Source organism: Centrocercus urophasianus, unplaced genomic scaffold, assembly GCF_019232065.1.
Source record: "Centrocercus urophasianus isolate 14NV4802_14NV808 unplaced genomic scaffold, USGS_Curo_1.0 seq_14, whole genome shotgun sequence".
Taxonomy (NCBI): Eukaryota; Metazoa; Chordata; class Aves; order Galliformes; family Phasianidae; genus Centrocercus; species Centrocercus urophasianus.
Window position 1 is genome coordinate 11,784,709 of NW_024884586.1, and position 24,741 is coordinate 11,809,449.

At 40.7% G+C, this 24,741-nt stretch overlaps 1 protein-coding gene across 1 annotated transcript in view; it reads right to left on the reverse strand.

Annotated features, from left to right (window-relative positions):
- Positions 1-24,741, reverse strand: part of ABTB2 (ankyrin repeat and BTB domain containing 2) — a 133,836-nt gene that overhangs the window by 17,202 nt on the left and 91,893 nt on the right. The window contains exons 4-5 of the mRNA XM_042813340.1: positions 5,247-5,399; positions 1,389-1,554 (exon numbers count right to left, since the gene is read on the reverse strand). Of these exons, the coding sequence (XP_042669274.1) occupies positions 1,389-1,554; positions 5,247-5,399 (319 nt within the window). The remainder of the gene's footprint in view (positions 1-1,388; positions 1,555-5,246; positions 5,400-24,741) is intronic.

A 24,741-nucleotide genomic window follows, 5' to 3' on the forward strand; every position in this document is an offset into this window, starting at 1 on the left:
GCAGAGCTGCCAGCACTGTCTGGTCCCCTTGTTCACAGGGGGACTGGCTAGAGGAAGACATCAACAGGATTACAACAAGATCATAAATAAGTGACAGCAGTAAGTCCTCAACCTTTCCAAAGTTGCCCACAAAGCAGGGTCCTTACATAGGAAAAAAAAGCAAAACTTCTCCCAGTTTGCTGGTTGGCTGCAAAGGAGTGCCATGATATTACAGTACTTGTTCACAGGGCAAAATATCGGAGAACAGAGCAGTTCTGCTTTGGAAGAACAAAAGTCCCGAGGGCTACGTGAACAGAAATTACAAAAACTTAAGAAAAAAAATCAAGGAAGTAAATGGCAGATTTTCATAATATAAATCTGCCACCAGTGTCACTTTAACAAAGTCAATGTCAGGGGCATCTGTGAAATGATACATGTCTGTGACCACAAAACTTATATGGGATATGTAAATAAGGTGTAGTTAAATGTAGCCTTCTGCAGGAACAGTTCTGCCCATGTTTGTATGCATTTTCATATACCTTTTAAATTGCAGAAAGTACCATGGAAGACTCACTCATTTCACAAATGGGTCTGAAAACCTCTTTACTTGAATGTAAATCCTTCTTACTGATATTGTTTAAACATGACAGGTCTTTCTCATTGCTGTGACATCTGTAATGAATGTTTATTTGTGGGAGGTGGATGGTTGTTTAATTTTTTTTTTTTTAATTAGAAGGTAAATCAGTGCATTGAATGATGCCCCAGAGAGCAGACTGACTTGATAGAATTGACAGCACAAACAGATAGGGACTTATTACTCCGCGCAGTCTTTATGCTTAAATGCAGATGAGCAGGGATAGGTAAAAATAAAGCATGAGAGCTTTTAGCAAAGCTAATACTGACTGATACCAGTGCCACTGGGATTCTCTGTGCTGTTTCATCTACCACAATGCACTGAGAACAGATAGTCCACTTCAAACAGGCAACCTGAGAGCCATGACACAGCAACACCTTTTGGTCGCTCATCACTCACCCAGATGGGATTTTGGCTGTTAAACGAGAGAAGATTGGCATTGGCAAAATTAACTTTGTTTTGACATTGTCTTAATATTAAGGTAACATCAGACTTTGCATTTGCTGCCAGCATGTTAACCTGTCTTCAGTCAGTGCCTGAGACAGACCATGCAAGGAGCAGACCTGCATTCCAGCTCATAAAGAAACAATTCACTCAAGGCTCTGACTGACTTGTGAGGGTTGCATGAGTGAGGGATTTCTATTCTAGGTGATGTTTTAGAAAAAAAGAATAAGAGAAGTTCTGGAGAGGCAATTAATGCTTAAGACCTACAAAGAAAGGAACACACAACTCAATGCTAAAATTTTGTGTGTGTATAAGCATACATAAGGCATACCTGATCGTCCATGGTGTTAACTCCATCAGCTCCCAGTGCATCTATTGCTTGATTGATCAGATCTGTCCTTCCGCAGTTCAGCATTCGGAAACCCAGATCCTGCTGGAATTTTTCAGTAGCAGCCTTAGCATCCAGTCTCCGGAAGGAACTAAAACAGCATTCAGGTCTGTGGAGGACAAAACAATTTATGGATTTTTTTCTTTTCTTTTTTTTTTTTTTTTTTTTTTAAAGCCTGATTTATGTAGGAGATGATGTTTATGAAATGTCATGGCTTTACCTACTGCATACCTTCTCCAGCACACAATCATTTCTGAAGAAATCTGGTTAAACTTCAATCATACTGGAGATAGAAGTTTTAGTTGTTAGGGACAAACAATAAATTCGTATGTATATTACAGGAAAAAATGGTGCCAGGTAGAAGAATGTCATTGGTGCTTTCTGTGTGAAGGGTAGAAAGGAATCCTTACTCCCTGTCACTCAGCCTCACACTTCAAGGGCACCTCTGGACCAGGCTACTGCAGCAGTGAGGTTACTGTGGCAGGAGAAGGCTCACAGGGTACAAACCTGCAGCAACTGAGTTATCATTTATTCTCCTGCTTACTGGAAAAAAAAAAAAAAAACAACCATGCTTTAAGTAGTTAGCTCTGCATTTTTCGTGAGATGCTATCACATAATATGATGTGGCTGTCATAGGAGAATGCATCCTACATAGACAAAAACATGTTCCAAAGAAGAAAGAAGAAAAGAAGAAAAAAAAAATAAATCAAATTTCAAAAAAAGCCCCGAAAAACCAAAAAAATTCAAGTCTCAACTCTTCTCCAGTGCCTCAAAGGAAATGAGGTAACGTTCCTGTGAGGCTCTATTAACTGCTTATCCTCCAGATGACTATCAGATAGCCTTTATCTCATTTGGAAGTAGTCCAGAAATTACTGTAAATCCCCCTGATTGTGCTGAGAGCTCTGAGTTCCAGAGCTGGAGGCCTATCTCCTTCACTGACCAAACATTCCCAAATTGGAGGTGAGCACTGATATGCTCAGCCCTTTGATGCTATTTCAGGCTGAGTGCCTTCTCTACTAGCTGCCTGGTTTCAGCACAAGCTCTTGTGCAAACTGTCGGTGAGCGAGATAGTAGTTTGCCAAGTTCCTTTGAAAAGCGAGATTCTTTCAAGGAGGCTAACCTGGAAACTCTGTAAGTAGGCAGCCAGATAAGTAAAACACTCATCACTTAGACTCAGGATGAATCGTACTCAAGTATTAATTCAGCTGGACATTTTGGATGTTTCTGAACTGCATCAGTGTTGAAGACAAATGGGGCTCAGCTGCAATGAAAAATATGCTGAGTTCACAAAACTCACTCCTCAGCCTGGTGAGCAGTCCCATTGCTTGTGGGAAAGCAGCATCACTGCAGCTGCATCAGGATGAAATATGAGGAGCAGTCAGCAGGGAAGCAGAGTGACAGCCTTGGAGTCACCCGCTCTTTGGAGATACATCCATAAATAAAATGCAGCTCCCAGGCAATGAGTGCAGATATCTGATCAGAAGAGATCTTCCAAGCATCCAGATCCTGGGTTAGGACATGTGCAGTACAGAGCACAGGATGACAGTAAGGTAAGGCTTACTGTTAGACATATGTGAATCCTAAACAGAGCTTAAGCAATAAATCATCTTGCTCTAGTAAGGAAATTGGCACAGTGTCACAATGCAATAACATTATTATATAGTAATGGTATCATATTCTATATATATTCACTATTATTATCCTATGCAAACCAGTGAAATAGAGCATTATAAACTTGAAAGCTGTTGAACCTCAGAGAATAAATGACATTTACTAAAGTACAGGTATCTACCTTTGCACTCTGATTCCATTTTGCTAACAGGCACGATGCACCCTGTGCAGCTGGAGCAAGGGGAGGGTGATGGGAGCACCATGCACTGCTGAGCCCTGCAGTGCAAAGAGCAAAGCAGAGCATTGTGCAGAGCTGTCCGAGGGACAGAGCAAAGAGGTGGGCTGCAGTTCTTGGCGTAGAGCTGCCGGGAGCACATCTGGAGGCAACGATCTGAAGTTACTATTTATGGGCTTTGCTCCTGGGGGACCTGCAAGCTTAGCCCATGCAAAACTTCCCAACAGAAAAATGGTATACACACGCCAGTCTAGTAATTGCTTGACAGCATGCGCTTCTATGATAGAGGCAAAGCAGCTTTTTCTTTCAGAGTGTGATAAAAGCTACAGCATCCTCCATGAGCCAGGGAAAGAGCTCGCACACACACAACTGCTGTGCAGCAGCTGTACCCACAGCAGGTTTTCCATGCGTGAGTTGTTACCCTGTCAGAGAGAGTCAAACTCTCACACGCTTCCTAGGATAAAGCTTGCACCCGTGCAATGCCCAGATGGCAGCTCCTGTGTACGCTTGGCTTCCCCCCCACCTGGGGATGGACAGACCTGGGAGCACAGAAACTGTCTCTAAGTGTTTGACCTCACATCAGAAGCAAAAACAAGCACCCAAATCCCTGCCTTATTAAGATGTATGATCTATAAAGTAAGGGACTGCCTGTGTTTTGTAAAAAAAACTAGTGCAGAGATAAAGGGGGATGCCTTTGAGGTGCAAAGTTTGGATTCAGTTTTGAAAGAGAAAGCCTTTCAAAAGGAGAGATTGAAAGGAAACTTAGGAAACTGACTGAAAGCACTCATTATATCTTCCATTGGCACTGCTCAACAAAGAATTTCAAAGCTTTTGACATGCACTAGAGATATGGGCAAAATTAGCTTAGCCCATAGGAATTATTCTATGCTAGCACCTACCTGAGATACACACAAGCCTGAGAAAAGTGTGCTTCAGCAGAGCACATATACACTGGCAGAGCATGGGGAGAAGTGCTATGTGAGCAGATGCAGCACATGTAAAGCTTAAAAGGGTGCCACCTCTGAGCTTCCATAGCTATGTCCCCTTAAGGTGCAGCTATGTAGAACAGACTTAGCCTGTATAATCATAATCATATCAGGCAGAGTTAGGAAATAGCAGACATGCCACCAATAAGGTAGGTGCAATTCAATGACTGAACTCTGCTCCAGCACGCTTGCCAACTAATTTAGCTTTGCATTAGGTTTGACGGATAGTGAGGAGTATCTGTTGTTGCACAAAAAGGGAGACAGGGATATAGGAAAAAAGCAAGAGCCTTCCTGGCTGCCAGAAGGAAAAAGTAAAGAGCAACAAAAATAGATCAAAGAATCATCATTAAAAGTTTCCTGTTGCTTCTCTCATTCACAAATAAAAGAATTCTAAGAGTAATGATTATCAGAAAGGATACATATACAACACTTGATCACTTGCAGAGCATGACAGAGGTGGTATTCATTGTTATTTATGTGTCCAGCCCACTCATTTAACCCATAATCAATATGGGGGATAAAATTCATTCAAGAAAACTTGCAGTACTGTTCAGGATATAACTCTGGTATCAAAAGTAGTGCTAATGACAACAACTTTGAAAGACAGCAAACACTGAGTAAAATACCTATGATGTGCTAATGAACTGAGCTAATTATAAATCCCTGTTCAATATACGTGTGAGAGGAGGATATTAATAGGTACTTATACTTTTTGTCAGGGCATCTGAGAAAGCAAAAGATTATCTTGTAATTAAGACTGAAGCATAAATGACTGAATATTTATATTACAATCTTTCTGTCTCATTCTTCCTGTACGACTTCTGGCAAGAAAAAATCCTTCCATCCCAACTGTGGTGTCTGGCCAAAGGCTCTTTGTCTCCTCCTAAAACCTTGAGCACACGTTGCCAATATAGTATATTGAGTCCCATTCCCATGAAACAAGGAAAGCAAAGGACTGAGTCCACCTACTTGAGCTGCCTGGGCTCGCAGTCCAACCCAGGTAAGAGCAGCCTGGCTGTCTGCCTGATGTCATCACTGTCCACTGTTAAGCTCCGCCGGTGCTCGGCATAGGTGATAGCCACTCGCATCCACTCCATCAGCGGCGGCAGAAGCATGAAGGGCCTGGGCAAACAAGGAAAAAACATGCCATGGTTAACGTGGGTCTGCTGTCTTCTACTAGGACTTGGCACATTTCATCGCTTCCCCTGCCTGCTTGTGACAGGCAGACAAATAAAGTCCATCCTGCAAAGGTAGATCTGTTCTCTTGCTCGGCAAGACGACAGGTCAGCAGGTGAGAGACCATTTGTGCACAACTGACCATTTGAGACCGCTGCAGAACTGCTGCAGCTTTGCTCTTCTGTCATTTTCCCCAGCAAAACTTGCCATACTTTGGACTTGGGGATGAATGAGTGCAATCAAAGAGATAACCAACACAGAGACAACTCTGAGGAAGAAAACACATATATAACAAACAACAAACTGTAAGCAACTTGCAGAAAAAACAATTTACTTGATCCTAATTTGTACAGCACCCAGAGCAGCACACACAGAGGTTTTAGTCTGTACAAGGAATTGCAAGCCAATAAAGCAACATAAATACGGCAGTAACAACAGAGCCAAAAGCCATTTTAGGCTAGCTTATGAACAGCCTCTCCCTTACTCCAATGAATGAACACAACACTGAAATTATACAGTAATATATGGGTATCATAACACTCATACACAACATATCTCTCCTCCCAGTACACAGCCAGAGTGATCTGTTATTTGCTTGATTTTCCCCCAGGGATACCTGCCACTGTGACGCGAGGCTCAGAAGTGCCAGCTGTAATTGGAAACACCTCTCCCATTTCTAGTAATGAATTTACTCATGCTGAAAAAACAAACAAAAAAACAAAACAAAAAAAAAAACAAAAAAAAAAAACCCCAAACCCTTTGCATTTAAGCATTCAAAAGAAAATAACCGAGGGAATAAGGTATCAGTTTCTTTATAAAGTTAAAGGAAGAAAGATGCGTACCAGAAAATATGAAGTGATATTAATGAAAGCGGCTGAACCCATGAAAGGCATTTTCAAAGCAGCACACGTATATGTGTGCACACATCTGCCATCACAGTAAGAGCGAGCAGCGCCGATCCCATTAGAAATCATTTTATCAATAATGAGATTTGTAAGCAGAACTGCCTTTGGATGGCTTTGAACATCCTTCAGGCTGGAATAATTCTATCCCATCAAATATGTGCTAGCTCTTTCAATTTTACCAGTTACAAAGCACACTCTAATAAGTTGCCATTTTCTGCTTGCAAACAAGCCTGCTTATTTTCCCTCTGCTCCTTTCCTTCTCCTGAGTGGCAAAGAAATATCTACAAAATCACAGGTCTGTCTAAATATCTGATCAATCCTGGACTGCCAGTGCAAGAGTGTTCTTAATGTGACTTGCTGCTTTAACCAGTACGCTTCTACATCAATCAACTGCAACATTAGGGCTCCTACATCCTTCACTTTGAAAACCACGCAGTAGCTCACCAGCTGAGACACCTTCTTGAAGCTCAGCTTTAATTCCCCAGCCCATTTAAGCTTACTAACTCACTCCAGATCCGTGGGATGATCGCTGCAGCCAATCTGCAGCACAGCCAGCTCAGAGTTGACTGACTGCCCTGAGGCAAGAGCTGCAATCCAGACAACTCGTGTTTGGGAGATGTATTCAGCAGTTGGCTCCAGAGAACTTCTTTCTGGCCTACAACAGAGCCAGCATTTACACCTTTCAGCTTCAGGCATCGAAGGGAGGAGCCTAAATTCAGTATCCAGACTCGTTCTGTGTTTAGCAGAGCCCCTGGCCTCCTCCCAAAATGGTGAACACAGAAAGATGTGCTTAAAAGCACTAGAATGAAGAACTCAAGAGTGATTAATTAAACACCCATCTTACAAGTAACCATATCTGGAACCTTTTGTGGCCAAGCACAATTTTAGTATTTAGGCCACATTTCAGCATCCCTGAAGCTTTCACATTGGGATCATCACTGGACAGAGAACTGTGCCAGTCCAGCAGAGACCAGATCGTCTTCCCAGGTAGTGAGCCAGACCTGGGTTACTGTCATGCTGCTGCAATAGCTGTGCTCAGCCAGCAGAAAATACCATTGAGTCTGCACCAGAAATAACACAGACTAGGAATAAATTTCCATTCTCTAAAAACTGGCATGTGCCAGGATCCTAAATGGATTGCATGCACAAGCAGATCTTGAACAAGAAAAGCTTGGCTGGGGAGGAAAGGGAAGGAAGAGGTGTCTGCTTGTTTGTTTTAAATCACAATAGATTTTTCCAAAGGCTTTAAAACTCATCTCAGTACACTACTTAGTTACCCTGCGTCAAAGGAGAGCAGTCTTCAGATTGCATTAAGTGTCAGGAAGGATGACTTTCTCTTGCTGCTGTCCTAAACTGTCTCACTCCCACCACTCACATTACTGTGCAAGCAAATAAATCATTATTCTATCAGCAGTGACTATGATGACCTCAATCTCTATTTTGCTGTAAAGGCTCTATTTCCTCAGAAAATTTCAAGCTTGAGGATGGAAATTCTGTTCTTCCTCTTGTTCCCCCCCTTCTACCCAACTCTTTCCTTTCTTCACAGTATGCTTGTAGGCATGCTAGCAGCAGCACTTCACTCATTTTCTCCCTGACAACACATTACATAAGACACACTACTGCATGATCTAAGCAGAGAGAGATGCAGTTCAGCTGAAGTAAATGCCAACGCTGGGTTGCACTGCACTAATAAATGCACTTATTCTTTTTTCTAGAAAATAAATGCAATTGTCATTCCTATGGCTCTTAACCTGAGATTCTGTCTGCCTCTAGGGAAACACCGATCATTTCACAGTCTGAAAAACACCAGAAGAGGATGGAGGAGTGAAACCTCCATGGAAAATTAACTGGGAAGATGCTGCAAGCTGAAAAACGAATTTCTATCTGTGCATTTCTGTCTGTGCCATGTTCTGGGCAGTGCATTTTCCTCATGATTTTCTGACATTTAGAAGCATTTGGCAGCTCATTAAATTCTGCACATGAAGCAATCCAGCCCTGGGAAACTGTCGTATTCCCAGCAGTAGTTCACTGGGGGCACACATACTGTGTTTTCTATGAAGAATGCCACCACTGCTTTGTTCAGTTTCTTGTCATCTTGCCTTACAAGAGAGCAATTTTACATGTAAGTATATACATACTATACTATATTTACATGTAGTATACAGCAAAAAAAGTAAAATGAACACTCCTTGCTTACTACATGCCTTGTAAAGAAACACAATAATGTCTGAGAACACCACGAGCTATCAATATTTTATCCATCAGTTGTTCAACATTTTCTCCACTTTGAACCGGACAGCCCCACCATTGCCAAGGGATCAGGTTGGAGGAGTGCTCTGAGAAAGAATGGAATCTATTGTTGTTGTTTTCTCCTCATTTGAACAAAAATGCATTATTCTATGTAGACATAATCAAGAAGGATGGTGGCAGCCACACTTGGCAGAGAACTTACAGCAAGTTCATTTGCTGAAAGGGGTTGTAGCTTTTCCCTGGATATGTGCTGCACTTAACTGATTACAATTGCCTAGGACACGACTGGCATGTGGGGATCATGTGTGGCAGCCTCTGAGGCTACGCTGTGAGATCACAGACTTTCAGTGTCAGGTCATTCATCACAAAGAAACTACTCTCCAAAGTAAGCTCTTCTCAGGATTTTTAAGAACCCTAAGGCCAAGGCATTTTTGGCAGAGGGAAGTTAATTGTATGCAGAGGAGGCAAGACCTCCACAGCAGTCAGAAGATGATGGCATTGGTATGCCATTCACCACTGAATGCTAAGAAAATGCTCATGGAGCTTCAGCTTCAGAAGTGACAAGTAAATGGTGATTTGTGTAGGAAGACAGCTAGAAGATGCACTGTTCCAACTTTACAGCAAGACAGAAAAAAAGTATGGCAACAGAGTCAAAAAGAAAATAGAGCAATGAGTTAGAGAAGGAAAAGACTCTGAGGCAAGACAGAGTATCCAAAACCAAATCATTTAACGTCAAAGTAGAAAACAGAGGCATACTTAAAGCTTGGATTCTCAAACACTAAACCATTCTGGAAGTTGCAGCAAAGAAAGTTCACTGGGTATGTAATTACATGTGAATAAAGTAACAAGACAAACACAAAATCTTTACTCCAAAACACAACCAGCTTAAGCCTGGAGCCATTCCTTTCAGATTCAAGATATTTTAGTGAATTTGCAAAAACCTGCTACATTTACAAAGGAAAGATAGGAACTGCCATTCTGGTTCTGATCCAGAGATCATCTCAACTAATGCCACGTCTTTCAAAGCAAACAGTCTCAGCTCTTCACAGAAATGGAAAAAAGAAATCTAATCACAGCCAACTGGCCTAAAGGGAAAGTTTTCTTCTGAATTCCCTTGAAACAATGATTGGCTCATGTCTTAGAAGATAAAGAGTTCTCAGATTTTAGTGGATCATTATCAATCTGCTAAGGTCTTGGCTTGGTTCTGCCACAACACTAGCTTCCAGAGGAGTTTAGTGAGTTTTCCTTCAGTGGGACACTAACAGGATGAAAAACATCTGGATAAAATTACGTTTATTTGGATCCTTTCTGCACTGAGTCTGCCTTCATAATTTCCTCTGCTGATAGAGCATAAAATGGTACAAGAGTAGTTTTAATCTAGAAATGGCAGCTCTGATCTTTACTAGCAACCACAGAAATCATTTTTTTCTGTTCTTGTCTCATTTCTCTATGAAGTTTGCAGACAAGTTTTATTCTATGTTAGCTACAAATCAAAATAAAAACTCACTAAAAAAAGCTTGCTAAAAAAAAGCATGAAGAAATCACTGGGGATTCACTAAGAATCTTATAAAGATACTTCAGTCTATGATTTCTTTATTGTTTTAGCAACAGGGAAAAACAATTTTCAGACTGAAAGCAAATACTTCTGTTGTTCTAGAACGTGCCATGTATACTCTAGAAACACATTTATAACATCTGTGTGATGTGGCAGAATGAACTATAGGCAGATGTAAAATAATTAAAACCAACAAACTTTTTGTAAGCGATGATAAGAGTCAGATAAATACACACAATAGCTTTAAGTATAGCAACATGGCCACAGTGATGTGGTCAAGGATGTGACTTGCTTCCATCTGCCTCAAGAACACAGAGCCATTTTATCCTTGTCACTCTGAGTAACCACCTCAACAGAGGAGACATCAGGGAATGGAATACCATTGGATTTGCTCTTCTGCTTCTCCCCACTCTCTGACATCCTAAAGTTCTCCGTATGCTAAAAGGCACTACTGCAAACAACCAGACAAGTAAACTGAGGGGCAAATTAAAATCTGGACCTAAGTGCAGTTTTAAGCTCTAATGAATAGACAGCTGTACGCTTAACTCACTTACATGAAGATTAGATGCAACTCTGAAGACAGATTCACTGAATCTCATGCTACGCACTGAAAACAGCACTTAACAATGACGCGTGTGTGAGCTCCTAATGCCAGACATGCAGAGGTCAATTCTGTATGTTTCTGAGGCCCTGGGTTTCAAATGCAGCTTCTCAGTAGCTGTGAGCTTCCCTAGCTCTTCATATCACACAATAGAAGCTCTGGTCAGGTCTGGACTTTATAATGAACTGCTCATTTGCATCACATCTGTTGAGCCTTTCCTGTATAAAAAAGGTGACCGTGCTGGCTTCCAAGTCCCCCCATTTTGCCACTGTAGCTGCTCTGAAGGAAGCTTACTCCCCCCTGCTGCCTCTCAGGCCGGCTGTGGCCAGCAGCAAGGACATCTCACTTTTGCGTGCCTCTCACACATTACTCTGTTGTTTGTGGCGTTACAGTTCAAGTTTCTGAAGCCCATAGAGCTTGTCCTCAGTTACACAACTGGTCACAATCTGCCCCAACTTTTCAGTTGTCACTAAAAATTTCCACAATTTATGTGGAAAATCTTAAAAATTCCCTTTGTGGCATTGTTGCAAGCCTTGTACTTGTATTTTTAAGTCATCAGCACTGACTAACAAAAAATGAGAAAGGAGAAAGTTAATTATTGTGGATTTTCTGGGTAATTCAGTCAAAAGGGCCCCTGAGAGTTTGCAGAATGACCAGAAGAGGCAGGCATGGTTTGTTCCAACCTGAACCAGTTTGACATTTAGGGCTCCATAACTAGGAGCCACCCCAAACGAACTGACTGAAGAGATGTTGCCATGTGCTACAAGCACAATTCCTGCTGCAAAAGAAAACACTGATCCAGTCTGGAGTAAAACATGAGGGCAAACTACAAGCATTAACTGAAAAAGCCTGTAACAACATGCTATGTGATAGGCAGAAATAAACACAGGCAGAAAGCCAGAAAAGGTTGTCTATTATTCTTGGATTAACCTTGATCTTGTGGCCAGAAAAACCAAGAGGTATTCTTATGCTTCATTCCAGGTGCTAGGCTAGCAAAATGAAAGCAAACCACAGCGCGCTACCTGCAAGAAGATTTATCTGGGGTCAGTGTGATTCTTCACTATCCACTGCTGCAACTCCTCCTCCATCACTTTTTTTGCCCATTATAGCTAACTCCTGCAAACACTAGTTGGATTGAGATAACAGGCCTGTTATTTATGACTTCCATCATGCCAACGTGCATATGTTAAAAACATATGCTGATTCTCAAGCCAAAACCAATCTGCCAGATTCAATCACAGAACTAATTTTCAGGGCCCAGTTGTAAAATCTTGAATGCAGAGCATTGCCACGCTTACGAAAATTGCCTGAAGCTCCTGAGTTGTAATTGTGAGAACAAAGAACCAGTCAGAGAAATATTTTTGTGTGGTTCTGGAAAACTCAGAACTGTTTGATTATAACTGCAAAAGTTTGCTCTGCTGAACAAAGACCATCCTGAGCAAAGCACGCTTTTAACAATAAATAAGGAAACATTTCCATTTATTTTACAGCACAAGCCAAAATCTAGTTAATGTTTTGTAAGACAATTTTTCAAACATTAAACAATGGTAGATAGAAGCTAAACATTTGAAGACTAAAAAATGTTTCTTTCATATTTCAGAACAGCAAAAAGCTAGATGACATTTCTATTTTCATTACTTGACTGATATCATACTTCTGAGCCATGTCACACTACTGTGAGCATGGCCTCCTTGTAGATTAATCTCATCTGACGCCGATATCAAGGTATTCCTAATGAAAATCTAAATAATATTTTGGCTTTTTACACTCATGCAAGTTTAGCATAAAGGCATGAAAAACACCTACGTGCAGATGAAGAGAACTGATTTTGGAGCTCTCTTAGATATAAACTAAAATCAGGCATTCACTCCAGCCTGTGGTGTAATTACTTAACTTGGGTTCTGGCTCCTGTACTATAATCATGGAAGATCTCACTAAATAACCAAAATTTTAGAATCCATTTTCTTGAATAAAAGGCAATCAAGCCCACAGGGTGTAGCATTTGTGAATGAATAGGCAGTACTCATCTCTCTAAGCCAGTGCCAGGTAAGACATAACATATATCATTAATGAAAGATTATGACGAGGAGTTACATCACTGCTAGTTAAAATAGATGCAATTGCAGCATTTTTTAAATTATTTTGCAATAGAACACAAATTGAGCCTTACTAGCAAGCTGTTCAATGAACATATTCATTTCATGCCTTCAAAGATCTTCCATTTTGTTCCTCAAGCTGCTGCTGTACAGAAATAGAGTATATACACTCTTAGTGAATGTCGATTTTAATTCTAGGTTTCAATGCTTCAAAATATACCTGCCTGCTGCAATCAAGCACAACTTAGACAGGATACACGTAAAGTTAAAACAAAAATCTTTTGCCAACTCGGGTATCAGTAGCCTCCTGTCATCTCTACTGAATTGTAAAAAGTGTTCCTTCCTCTTAGGAAGAGGTCCATAAATCTAATGTTCCCGTTAGAATGAAATTATGTGCTGCACACAGTAGCCACAGTTGACAAAATATCAGGAACTCTGACAAGGCTAATCTCTACTCTCAAACACTATCAGTCCATAAAGATAACTCACTCAACTGCTTTTCCAGATTCTCCAAGATGGTTGTCCATACATGCACTGCAGAATCTAGCAGGTAACCTGCACCAGTTCTCAGAGCACATGCATTTCTACATCACAAACTGCGGGAATCTTCACAAATGACAACCTTGCAAACCAGAAAAGTGTAAAGGCACTTACCTTCAAAGTCCTGATATGATCATACGTGTAGCTGCTAGGACTGCTAGCACAAATAAGCAGCCAGAAGCATGCACTGTGGCTCAAGCAATAATGTCTAAAAAGCAACATCTTGCTACCAAAGTTTTGCATCTTGTATACTCTGAACTACAGAGTTGCATATTTTATGCTGAGTTTGCAAATGACTGAGTGCAGTGGTGCAGTACAGGATAGGAAGCAGATTAAAAAACAACTGTCATCCAACATTGGATTTATGTCAAGACTATTCTTTTTTTATCCCATCTCTCTCTAAAAAGGGACACTTTGATAATCTTACATCAAGAGATTAGATTTATGTTCTAATGCAGGTCTAGAGAATGGAGTTTTCTTACACACAACTAAAACTCACTCTTGCAGTAGGTTTAACCTGCTTCATTTTGACCTTTGCCAAGCGTACAGCTCTGTGGCTACTACAGCTAATGGCTGGTATTCCAATATCAGAATATTTTGTTTCTAATACCAAACTGGAAGGATATTCTTTTCATTTCAGCACTGTTAAAATTCTGCTGTCAAAAAGCAGATTTAAAAATACAGAAACATGGATGAATGGCATGCATCAATTCTAATGCCAAGTACAACGTGCACAATTATTTTTCTTCAGCTTGTTGAAAAATGTAGTTCAAAATGTCTGCTCTCCATCGTTACCTGTTGCTTGAATAAGCCTTCCTTATCAACACCCAGTGCTCTGCATTTCAAATGCAAAGGAACAATAAAATGCATGTGGAAGATGAGAAACCAAAATCTTTCTTCCCAGAGCTTTTACCTGAAAGAAAACTGAAGCAGCAAAATTTTTTTAGAAATAAAGTAGTTTCCACTTGCCTTTCTTCACCTTAGTTACCTCTAAGTCCTGAGTATATGGCTGGAACTGTACATAATGAGAATGACAATGCATCACTACATCTGGGTGAATGTCTTTTCTATAGGTAGTCAAAGTTAGTTTGGTTACCTATGCTTAAGCAAAGATTAAGCATAATAAGCATCTCAGCAGAGAGATTTCAACAGACAAAAAGAGGTTCCAAAGCAAGTTAATTAAACTACTGCAGCATTTCTTGTATAAGGAATAATGGGATACCCAGATGGAAAGTCAGTTAAGGAACATGTGTTTCTGGGATGTTCCAATGCATCAAAATTCTTCAGAGAGAACCTTCCCAAAAAGTTTGGCAGCCACATCAGGGAACTCAGCACAGCTACCTGGCACAGAGGTAACTCTTAATCACACAATCTGGATACTGAAAGTAATATAATTGCAACAAGATGCATTCTGAGCAGCTTGTAAAAGTCCTGTTATAATTTCACGCTGAACTACTTACACTCCTCTCAAATAGCTTGTCTATCTTGTGAATAACTCATCCTTTTGTACTGAAAAATCTTAGCAGTTCTAAAGCACTTGTATCAGAAGACCCTATACCTTTTTGGAACTGTTTTGTCTCTGAAGGAAGCTGAAGAGGTGAAGAATGGCTAAGTGAATTGCTTACGGTAGCAGAGTTTTCCAGCAAGCTTAGAAATAAATACTTACAGCCTCTGTTTCTCTGCCATGTTCTCTAGCCTTTGAGATATACTTTCTAATTCACGCAAGAAAGAACTTTTGGTACAAAGTCTTCAGTTGAACTGAAGATCCCTGCAGTTTGACTTAAAGGACCCCTTTCAGCAGCATCACTTCAGATTTATACTGATAAGCAGAGAGAGTAAAACATAGTTCATTGTCATTCCTCTCTGAGCAAACACATCAGACCAGCATGCATTGTATCAGCACGTGGTTGTTTAGCCCCAGAAGAATCCACAAATCAGAGCTGAATCTGCTTAGACATGTAACTCATTTGAATAGGATTTGTATCGCAGAGCAGACATACTTTTAAAAACAGTCAGCTCAGCATTTACTGTAAGAACACTAGATGAAGACAGCACAATTTAGCATCCTAGGTGACAATCAGGTCATGGCTGTACATGCACTTGTAGGTAGGGGACCAGGAAACGCAAACTTCCAGAGCCTCCTTTAAAAGGAGACAAAGCAGAGACATACAATCTAGGATTACCCCAGGGAAAGCTTAGTTTCTAATCCCCACAAGGTCAAAGAGAAAGAATGATTGTTGCTATTATCATAAATTATACCCAGAAACGTTTGCTCTTCAGAAGAGCTTAGCTCTCAGGTCTCTGTAACAAAGATGTCAGGAGCAATAAGAGAGAAAACCCCAACAATCTGCCAACCGTGGCTGCTGTGCTGCAAAAACCCCTAACAGTGTCTTTATTTAGCTAATGCTTTAACAAGGGCCATGCTAACTCCTTCCTCAGGAAACAGGCAAATTCTGCACGTCTGTAATTTAGTCCAACAGGAAACAATATTAACTTCAATTGGAAACAGCAATTACTGAAAAAGAAGAAACTTGCTGGCTTTTTACCATCATGCTTTGCAGTAGTTTCAGAATCTTTCATCCACAGAGTAACTACTTTTTACTTACATTACTTACGGGAGCACTGTGGTTATCTTTGAAGAACTATCTCTGGGAAAAAATGGAGGCAGACTGATATTAAATAACTGCCAACAGCAAGTAGTTAAATACTCAGTCAGTCCTCTACTATTTTAACAGGTAGCTGCTGTCCCAAAGCTGAAAAAATGAAGCCAGAAGACCTTTATTCACCTCTGTGTTTGTAAAATACCTTTCCCATAACGCTTGCTATAACAGTTCTTTTATAACTTTTTCTGCATTACTCTTCTTTCCTTTTTTAATACTACTTTGCTGCTTAATCTTCTGATGATGAAATAGCAAACAATAAACAATACACAACATAGAGGGTCTACAGGCACTGGGCATTTCTGTTTGTACTAGCCTGGAGAATACAGGCAACTCATTTAACAGGCTTTTATTTTCTCCTACCTTCTTTTTGATCTGAACAGATGGAAACTTAAGTGCAGAAGCCAAGAACTTAACACTGCAGTTGCAGTAATTACTGTAGCTGTAGTTACAGTAATTGCAGAGTGGTAGCACACACCCACATAGTGGCTATCATCTTTTTGTTACTAAAGAAATGAGCCAACAATTGGCTACATAGTTTTCAAACATTTATACAAGGAGGGGACATTTGCCAGAAATGGCTTGGGTCGAAGACACAATGCAAGCACTGATATCTACTCTAACAGTGTTTTTCAGAAGAAACTTTTGTAACCGTCAGAACAAAGACTGTTAAAAGTTGGTACTGTTTCTCCAGGTAGGTGGAAAGGAATAGTTACTTGCCTGCTAAGAGAACAGCCAGCTCTCCGAAACTACCTCTTCACACCTAACGACTGGTAAGTTACCAGTCACCAGGACACACACAAACTTCAAGGGACAAAAACTGCCATTCGAACCACAGAACAGCTGAGGTTGCACAGCACCCCTGGAGATGGTTTTGTTCAAACCAGGGTGAGCTAGAGCAGGTTGCTCAGGACCATGTCCAGTGGGATTCTGATTACTTCCAAGGTCAGAGACAACACAAACAACAGTGGCAACCCGTTACAGTGTTCTTATTAGGTTAAGTATAGTTTTATCGTATTGAAGTAGAATTTTCTGTAATCCAGTTTGTGCTTTTGTTCTTTCACTGTGCACCAATTAGAACGGTCTGGCTTCATCTTTGTTTCCCTCCCTACTGGGAGGGAAATATTTATAAAGACTGATAAGATCTTCCTGAGCCTTCTCTTAGCCAAAGAAACCCCAGCTCTCTCAGCCACACCTCAAATGACAGAAACTGCATACCATTTTCATCATCTTTGTGGCTCTTTGCTGGATTCTCTCCAGTATATCCATCTCTCTTCTACACTGGGAGCCCAGAACTGTACCTGCACAGGGCTGAGCAGTGGAAGGATCTCCCTCTCCACCTGCTGTAAATTTTCTAATTCAGCCCAGGATAATATCAGCCACCTTTGCAACAAGAGCACACTGCTGGCTTACGTTTGATATGCTGTTTGATTGAACCTCCAGCTCCTTTTCTGCAAAGCTGCTCAGCTCATCAGCCTTCAGCATGTACTGGTGCCTGGGGTTATTCCTTTCCAGACAGGGACTGAGCATTTCCATTTGCTTATCCTAATTGAGATTCCTGTTTGACCAGTTCTTCAACCTACTAAGGTCCCTCTGAACAGCAGCCCGGCCATTAGATGCATCAAAGATTCTCCCATTCTCCCAGTTTAATATCACCTGCAAACCCGCTAAGGATGCACTCTGTCTTATGATCCAGGTCATTAATTAAGTTGTTAAACAGTACTGATCCCACCACTGACCCTGGGACATTTCACCAGTGACTGACAGCCAGCTGGACTTTGTGATGCTCATCACAGATCTTTGAGCCCAGCAGCTCCCTTCACACTCATCTAGCCCATACCTCATCAAATTCGTCTGTAAGAGTGTTACGGGAGACGGTGTTGACAGCTTTGCTAAGTAAAAGATATATATTGCCTGCTGTTCTCCTCTCATGCACCAAGTTATCACAGAAGGTTTCCCCTCTGCAATCCTTACTGACTACTCCCACACACTCCTTTGGCATCAGCATGTTTTGAAATAGTTTCCATGATTATTTCCTCCTACCCAGGGTCTGAAATGCAGCATGGAATGACATGAAGATCCTTCCATTTTACTTTCCCTTTGTTTGCCTGGTATCTTGTAGATATGTAACTTACATTTTCCCTCTACTGCTCTATCCAACTTGTTCATTATTTCAGATCAGCAAATTGATAGGTTTGCATTTCAGTGTAAGTTATATTGATGAAGAAAATTAACTCCAGGAAGAGCTCCCAGGTATGCTTGATCTTTATGCAAGAAACTACTGTTTCCTTACCAGTAGTTTCTGGTAGTTCACTGATAGTTTCATAGCACTCAGTAAGCACAAGTGCTCTGTTAAAGCTTTGCTGTGTTCTAAGAGAGGGACCCATTTAATCTGAAATAGACTTCTGGAAACTGTCCAGTTCAACCCTGGATATTCACAGCTCCAACACTCATTCAGTTCATATACTAATATAATATTTTTGTATCACTTGCAGCTGCACAAAACAGATCAGATATTTTTATTCACATTTTAATATAAAGTAGGCACCTCGATAATTTACCAACAATTTTAAGATATGATCAGCAAATGCAGTTCACGTGACTCTCACAGTCTGCCAGTAATCCCTACTGGAGTGCTCCTTATTTACCTCCTGCATCCCTATTGTGCCAGATGAACTGAATCCTTTCAGGATCAAAGGAAGAGAATTAAGAATTGCTGCAAACAAGCTCAGAGATGAGGTGGATTATTTATGACAAGAAATGTAAATGCTTGGCTGGCTTGAAACCAGCACCAGCTATTGCTGTAGTACTTACATATCCACCCCTTGGGCCTCAGAGATACAGTGCCCCTCCAGTCAGAGGACCAGGCAAGTCAGATTATCTGCTTACAGGTGTTTAAATATCAAGTCACATATTCACACCTTCTAATCTTCTAGGTGATTTGTCCCCCTGCACATTCATATCTGACATCTGAGACTTCATACACTAATCTTTAACTGCTGTTCACAGAATCCAATACACATTCAGTAGTAAGGACTCAAGAGGCCAACTTTTTGGCGCACGGCTTCAGATACAGTTATTAGAAGCAAATATTAGTTTCACTGTGCAAGTTCTTGTTCACCCGTAATGCTTTCCCTGTGTGCCATGGCTGGCATGGGAAGGCAGTCCCTTTACTCTCCATCAAGTCTGTTCTGTACTGTTTGATTTGGTATTACAGTGATATTCGTCTCCTTGCAATGCTGCAAAGAATTTAAATAACCAGTGTTTGTACCACACCTCCATTTCAATTCAGAAGATCAGAAGATACAATACAAGCTACCTTAGAAACACTCTAGTTAATGTTACAAATTGCTTACAGACAGCAGTATGGGAGAAAGGCTAGTCTGTTCCAGGTGCAAACAAAGTTTAAATAAGGAGCAGTGTTTGTTTTTACAGACAACATAAAAGATAGCAGAAGAATCTGGTAGACTGCATTGCCAGTTTCAGCAGTTACACTTGGATTAATTTGATCGTCAGGGTTTGCAATTAATTCCCCTCACTACTGGCAAGGTCACCCCTCACTTTTCAATTTTATAATCTTCGAACATGAGGAAATGATCTATAAAAAAAAAAAGAAAAAAAGAAAAAACCCATGAATTTCACCATGAATTTCTCTTCAGTCTTTCATTCAGATGTCAGGAGCTCATATTCAGGTGTCCCATTTGCATGGGATACAACTCTCCTAAGAAGTCAGTAGTTCAGAGTGTTTTGTGTTTCCTTTCCTTTCCTTTCCTTTCCTTTCCTTTCCTTTCCTTTCCTTATATTACTGCTGTAGAATATGATGAGATGCAACCATACAAAACAGGAAGGTGAAAATTACTCACCAGAAGCACAACAAAATGACTGACTCCTCCTGATAAAATGTTCACATTTTCAATTCTCAAAGCTGTAGAAAATGTCAAAATATATTGTGCAACTATTTAGTGTGGGCCAGAAACAGCACTACTGATGTATAATCAAGTTTAGTCAATAGATGCACACTGACTGTAGGTTATGAACCTCTGAAACATGACCATTCACTCTCTCTTCCTTGTAAATGAATATCTCAAAATCACAGCTGAATCCAACACTAGCTGCTCTATGTCTCAAACAGGCAAAAATGGATACTAGCAGCCTCTTTCTGCAGTAAAGATGAAGGAAACATTTATAAACTCTTATTCTTCTTCTAAATCTATCAAATTAAGCCCTTCATCAATAACAAGTTGGCTTTTTTGTTTGTTTTAAAGAGTAAAAAGAAAATCCCATCAATTTCTTGGGCCAGGAAAAAAAAAGAAAATGCGACCTCTGTGTTTCTGAACAATCACAATGACAAAGTAAACTCCAGACAGTACTGCTGACAAGGCAGACCCACAGAGTTCTGCATGGCTAACAGTTCGTAGCCATGACAGTCCCTGAGATGAGGACCCAATGGTGCACAGTGCAAAGCAGGATGCTGCCCCCAGTCTTACTGGAGGATACTGGGCTTGAAAACAAAATGAAGGATCATTTATCAAAAAGCAGGATTTACAGAAGAATTGCAAAAAGTCTTTCATTTGTTTAGTTACGCAGCTGTAGAAAGAGCAGAAAGATACTAAGATCTCTCAGACAGGAGATTCCAGAATTTATTTTACTGCAGGCTTTTTAAAAAGCACAGCTCATTGAACTAGGTATATCAAGTTCTCTTCCTGATCAATCATGGTAACAATAGGATATGGCAGTAAAAGAAAAGAATTCAGACATAAATACATAAAATTTGAATTAGGAAAGGCTAGGCTACAGATAAATCTAAAAGACAGACAATGATGTAGTCATTCCACTTAATAAAATTCCATAAACCTACACTTCAAAAGAGTAGAGGGAAAAAAGCCTCATGACAGACCACTCAGAGCCTGGAAACATCCATCTGGAGAAAAGATTTGTTCTTAACTAGCTCTGAAAGCAGTGATACTTCCCAGTGATTTCAATGATGCATTTCAAGGAATCACAGGTCTCAGCAGCAGGCTCTGCAGGTTACTCCTGATTCTCCTTCTTTTTCTGCTAGTTGGATGTCCATGCAATAGCAAGCAAGACTTTCTGGCATTAACAATTGGGTTGCTAGTATGCTCTTTAATGTGAATTGATAGCCTCTGTAAAAATTGATCCATGTGAAATCACTCTTGTCTCAAGCCATCGCAGAATTAACATTTAATGTTTCAGGCCTTTTCTAAGCAGAGGGGAAGAAAGCAGCTAATTGTGAGGGAAATATCCATGGGCTATAATTGTTTCTAATGATGCACCTAAAGATCATCAAGAAAAAACATACTAAGATCAAAGCAATGTTTTTTCAAATTAAGAATTTTGTAAAAAAATGATATGAGGAGACCATTTTCACCAGGTAGTCACTGAGGAGTTAGAAATAGCCATAGCACGGGATTTCTTTATCAAACACTCAAGACTCTTGATAAGGAACCTAAACAAGACAACACTTGAAAAGAGTGCTCTAGAAAAGCACAGATACAAGCTACTTAGAGATGTTTTTTTTCCCCTCAGTAAAAGTCAGTGGCATGTCTCTGAGGTATCTGAAGACAGACTGCATTTTACAAAGAGAAAAATAAAACAGGATCATATCTGATTTGATCTATCTGATTTGAGTATGAGTGCTTGAATCTGCAAGCATAGCAGGCTTAGATACAAACTTGAACATGATCAATTTCAGGGATGCTTGGACAGGATTTTGATGTTCTATCAGGAACTCTTAATGTAGATCTATCTCTGGTTTCCATGCTAGCCAGAGTAAATTTGGACTGTATGCCACAAGACAAATATCAAATGTTTTTATTTAAATCAATAGGTCAAATACTGGAAGAATATAGCCTTTGAGCAAATAGTACTCAAAAATAGTATGAAAGAGCTACAGTCATTCTCCTGGCAGCATCAGATCCCTTCCCAATAAATAATGTTTTAGAGAAGGCATTTCTGGAAATACTCCATGGAACACAAATAGATTGCTCCGCTCCTTCTTTCTACCCTGCTAACACAACACAGGAAAGCAAGAAATAGCCTACTGCTTCTGCCTGCCCCTTCCTAAAAGATATGGTATGCATGCAGTCTGTGATTGCAGTTGGCTTCCTGCAATGTCCATGACTTTTCCATCTGGGTTTCCATCAAATTGGCAAGCCTTGAATTTTACTGTTGGTGGCTGATGAATTCTACATTGGCTCTGGAATTTCGCTAGTGTTTCGCTGGATTTTCTCTGACAGTCAGATGGGTTCTGTCTGCGTGCTTCTGCTGATGTAAATTGTTTTTTGTTCACAGACTTTTGGATTAAAATGATACACCAGTAAAGTCAGACATGTAAAACTTGGCATGCCAGAAAACCAGAGAGCACAGAAAATTCCGATCATAGAATCATGGAGTGGTTTGGGTTGGAAAGGATCTTTATGAACACCTAATTCCAACTCCTCTGCTATAGGCAGAGACATTTCCCTCTAGCCCAAGTTGCTCAACGTCCCATTCAGCCTGAATGCTCACAGGGAGGGGGCATTCACAACCTCACTGGGCAACGTGTGCCAGTGTTTCACCACCCTCACAGTAAAGAATTTCTTCTTAAGACCTAGTCTAAATCTACCCTCTTCCAGTTTAAAACAATTTTTCCTCAATCTGCCCTTATGAAAAATCCCTCCCCAGCTTTCCTGTAGGCCCCCTTCAGGTACAGGAAGGCTGCTATAAGGTCCCCCTGGAGCCTTTTCTTCTCCACGCTGAGAAGTCTCAGCTCTCTCAGCCTGTCCTCATAGCAGAAGTGCTCCAGCCCTCCAATCATCTTCACGGCCCTCCTCTGGACCTGCTTCAACTGATGTGACTGGCTGCACGAGTACTGATTGACAAGCCTAGTATTACTTCAAGAACCTTCTACAGATCAACAATGTTGGCTATGGAAAAATGATTTATAAGACAATCAGCTACACAATAGGATGCAGGATCCAATTTTTTCTTTTTTAAATCTCTTCTTAGGTTTTGGGTTATACTAACATTCCTACTATAAATGCTGTACACGCACAATAATCTGTACTTCTGGGATCTCATATCCAAACAGAGATAGGATGAAGACAGTCAATGGCTTCTATTTCTAGCTTTAAGTCTGCTCCACTGCCCTAGCTGTCAATTAATCTTAGGTAGGCTACTCCATCCAGCTGTAAAATGAGACTAGAACACTGACCTCAATTTGTGCTCTACAGGGAGCAAATACTCCATGAGATAAGTATCAATCAGAGAGTAATCTTGTCTGGACACACTGTTAAAAGTAAGACAAAAGCTTTATATTCCACATGGGGAAAAAATGAAGAGGGAAGAAAAAACTTAGCTTACCTTTGGATGGCCCTTCTCAAGTCATAGTATCCCATAAAGAATGCCAGCAAACATGCTCTGCTGCTCTGGGACATGATCTCACACTGCAGAGTACTCCCAAGCTCAGCTAGTTTGACATAAGCAGTAAGGGAAAAGCACAGCAGAAACAGAGCAGGGAGAGACGGAATGCCACATGGCTGGTAACTCTCCGTGGCCCAGAAGCACAATGTCTGATCTCTTATACAATATACTCTAAGACCCCTGAGAAACTAAAAATAAATCATTAAATAAATAAACAGAGCATCACCCAGCAGAGAGACGTTTTACAGCAGTAAAGACAGATGTACTCTCTAATGGTACAGACAAGTTCTTTAGCTTTAGGCAGTTGGGACAGTGAATAAAGCATCCTGATCCCAACCTTAGGGTCTAATCTGTTGGCCAACATATTGCACAAGTAGCATACTACTTGCAAAATGCTTCCTTGGGTAGCTTCTTTGACACCAAACAGCAGATAGTTTACTGCCCATGCAGCAGATGCAGTCAGCTTGGGGTTCCACGTGGTCATAGAGTGAGCAGCTACATGAACTGGGGAAATATTTCAAAACTTTTGCTATGGATATTTAGGTGCTTTCTGTCTAATTTTGCCCATTCTTCTCCTTCCACTTTGGTGCCTTTACCTGGAGGTAAGTATGAGAACCAGACATAGTGTCAGAATCAACAAACTTACCACAGCTTCAGTCTACTGGTGTCCCAAATCATTCACATACTGGAGGCCAAACAAGAAGGATCCTCTACCTGCCAAGCTGTAGAGAGACAACTACATCTACCCCAATTCTGCTGGACTCTGTAGTTTACTGTCCTCAGTACTTTGGCTGAGGAGGTATTCAGCATGGGTAAGAAACGCATCAATTTAAGCTGAATCTGTTCAGTGGGGTGCCTTGCATACCTAACTACAAGTATGTATGTTTTCATACCTTGTACAGTTTGCTGCATGATACGTTCAGAAGCTTGGCCTGTTTTTTAAAAGCCCTGTATGGCAGTCCAGGCATGACAGCCTCCACTGGGCACAGTTTCTGAACTTGAAATCCATATTTCCTTTCATGTTGCAGGGAAGCACAGTAGAAACCTTCTAGACTTTACAGCATTATGATTTTTATAGCACTCTGCACCACAGCGTCACAGTGTGACACACAGAAGGCTCACAGACAACTGTCAAGCAAAATGGATAGTAGGCTGTCACGTCCATAGACGTATTGCAGAACTGCAGCTCCTGCTGAATCTACATGGCTCACAGACCTTTCCAAGATAAAGATGCGGTTTCACCAAGTCTGTAGCTCTAA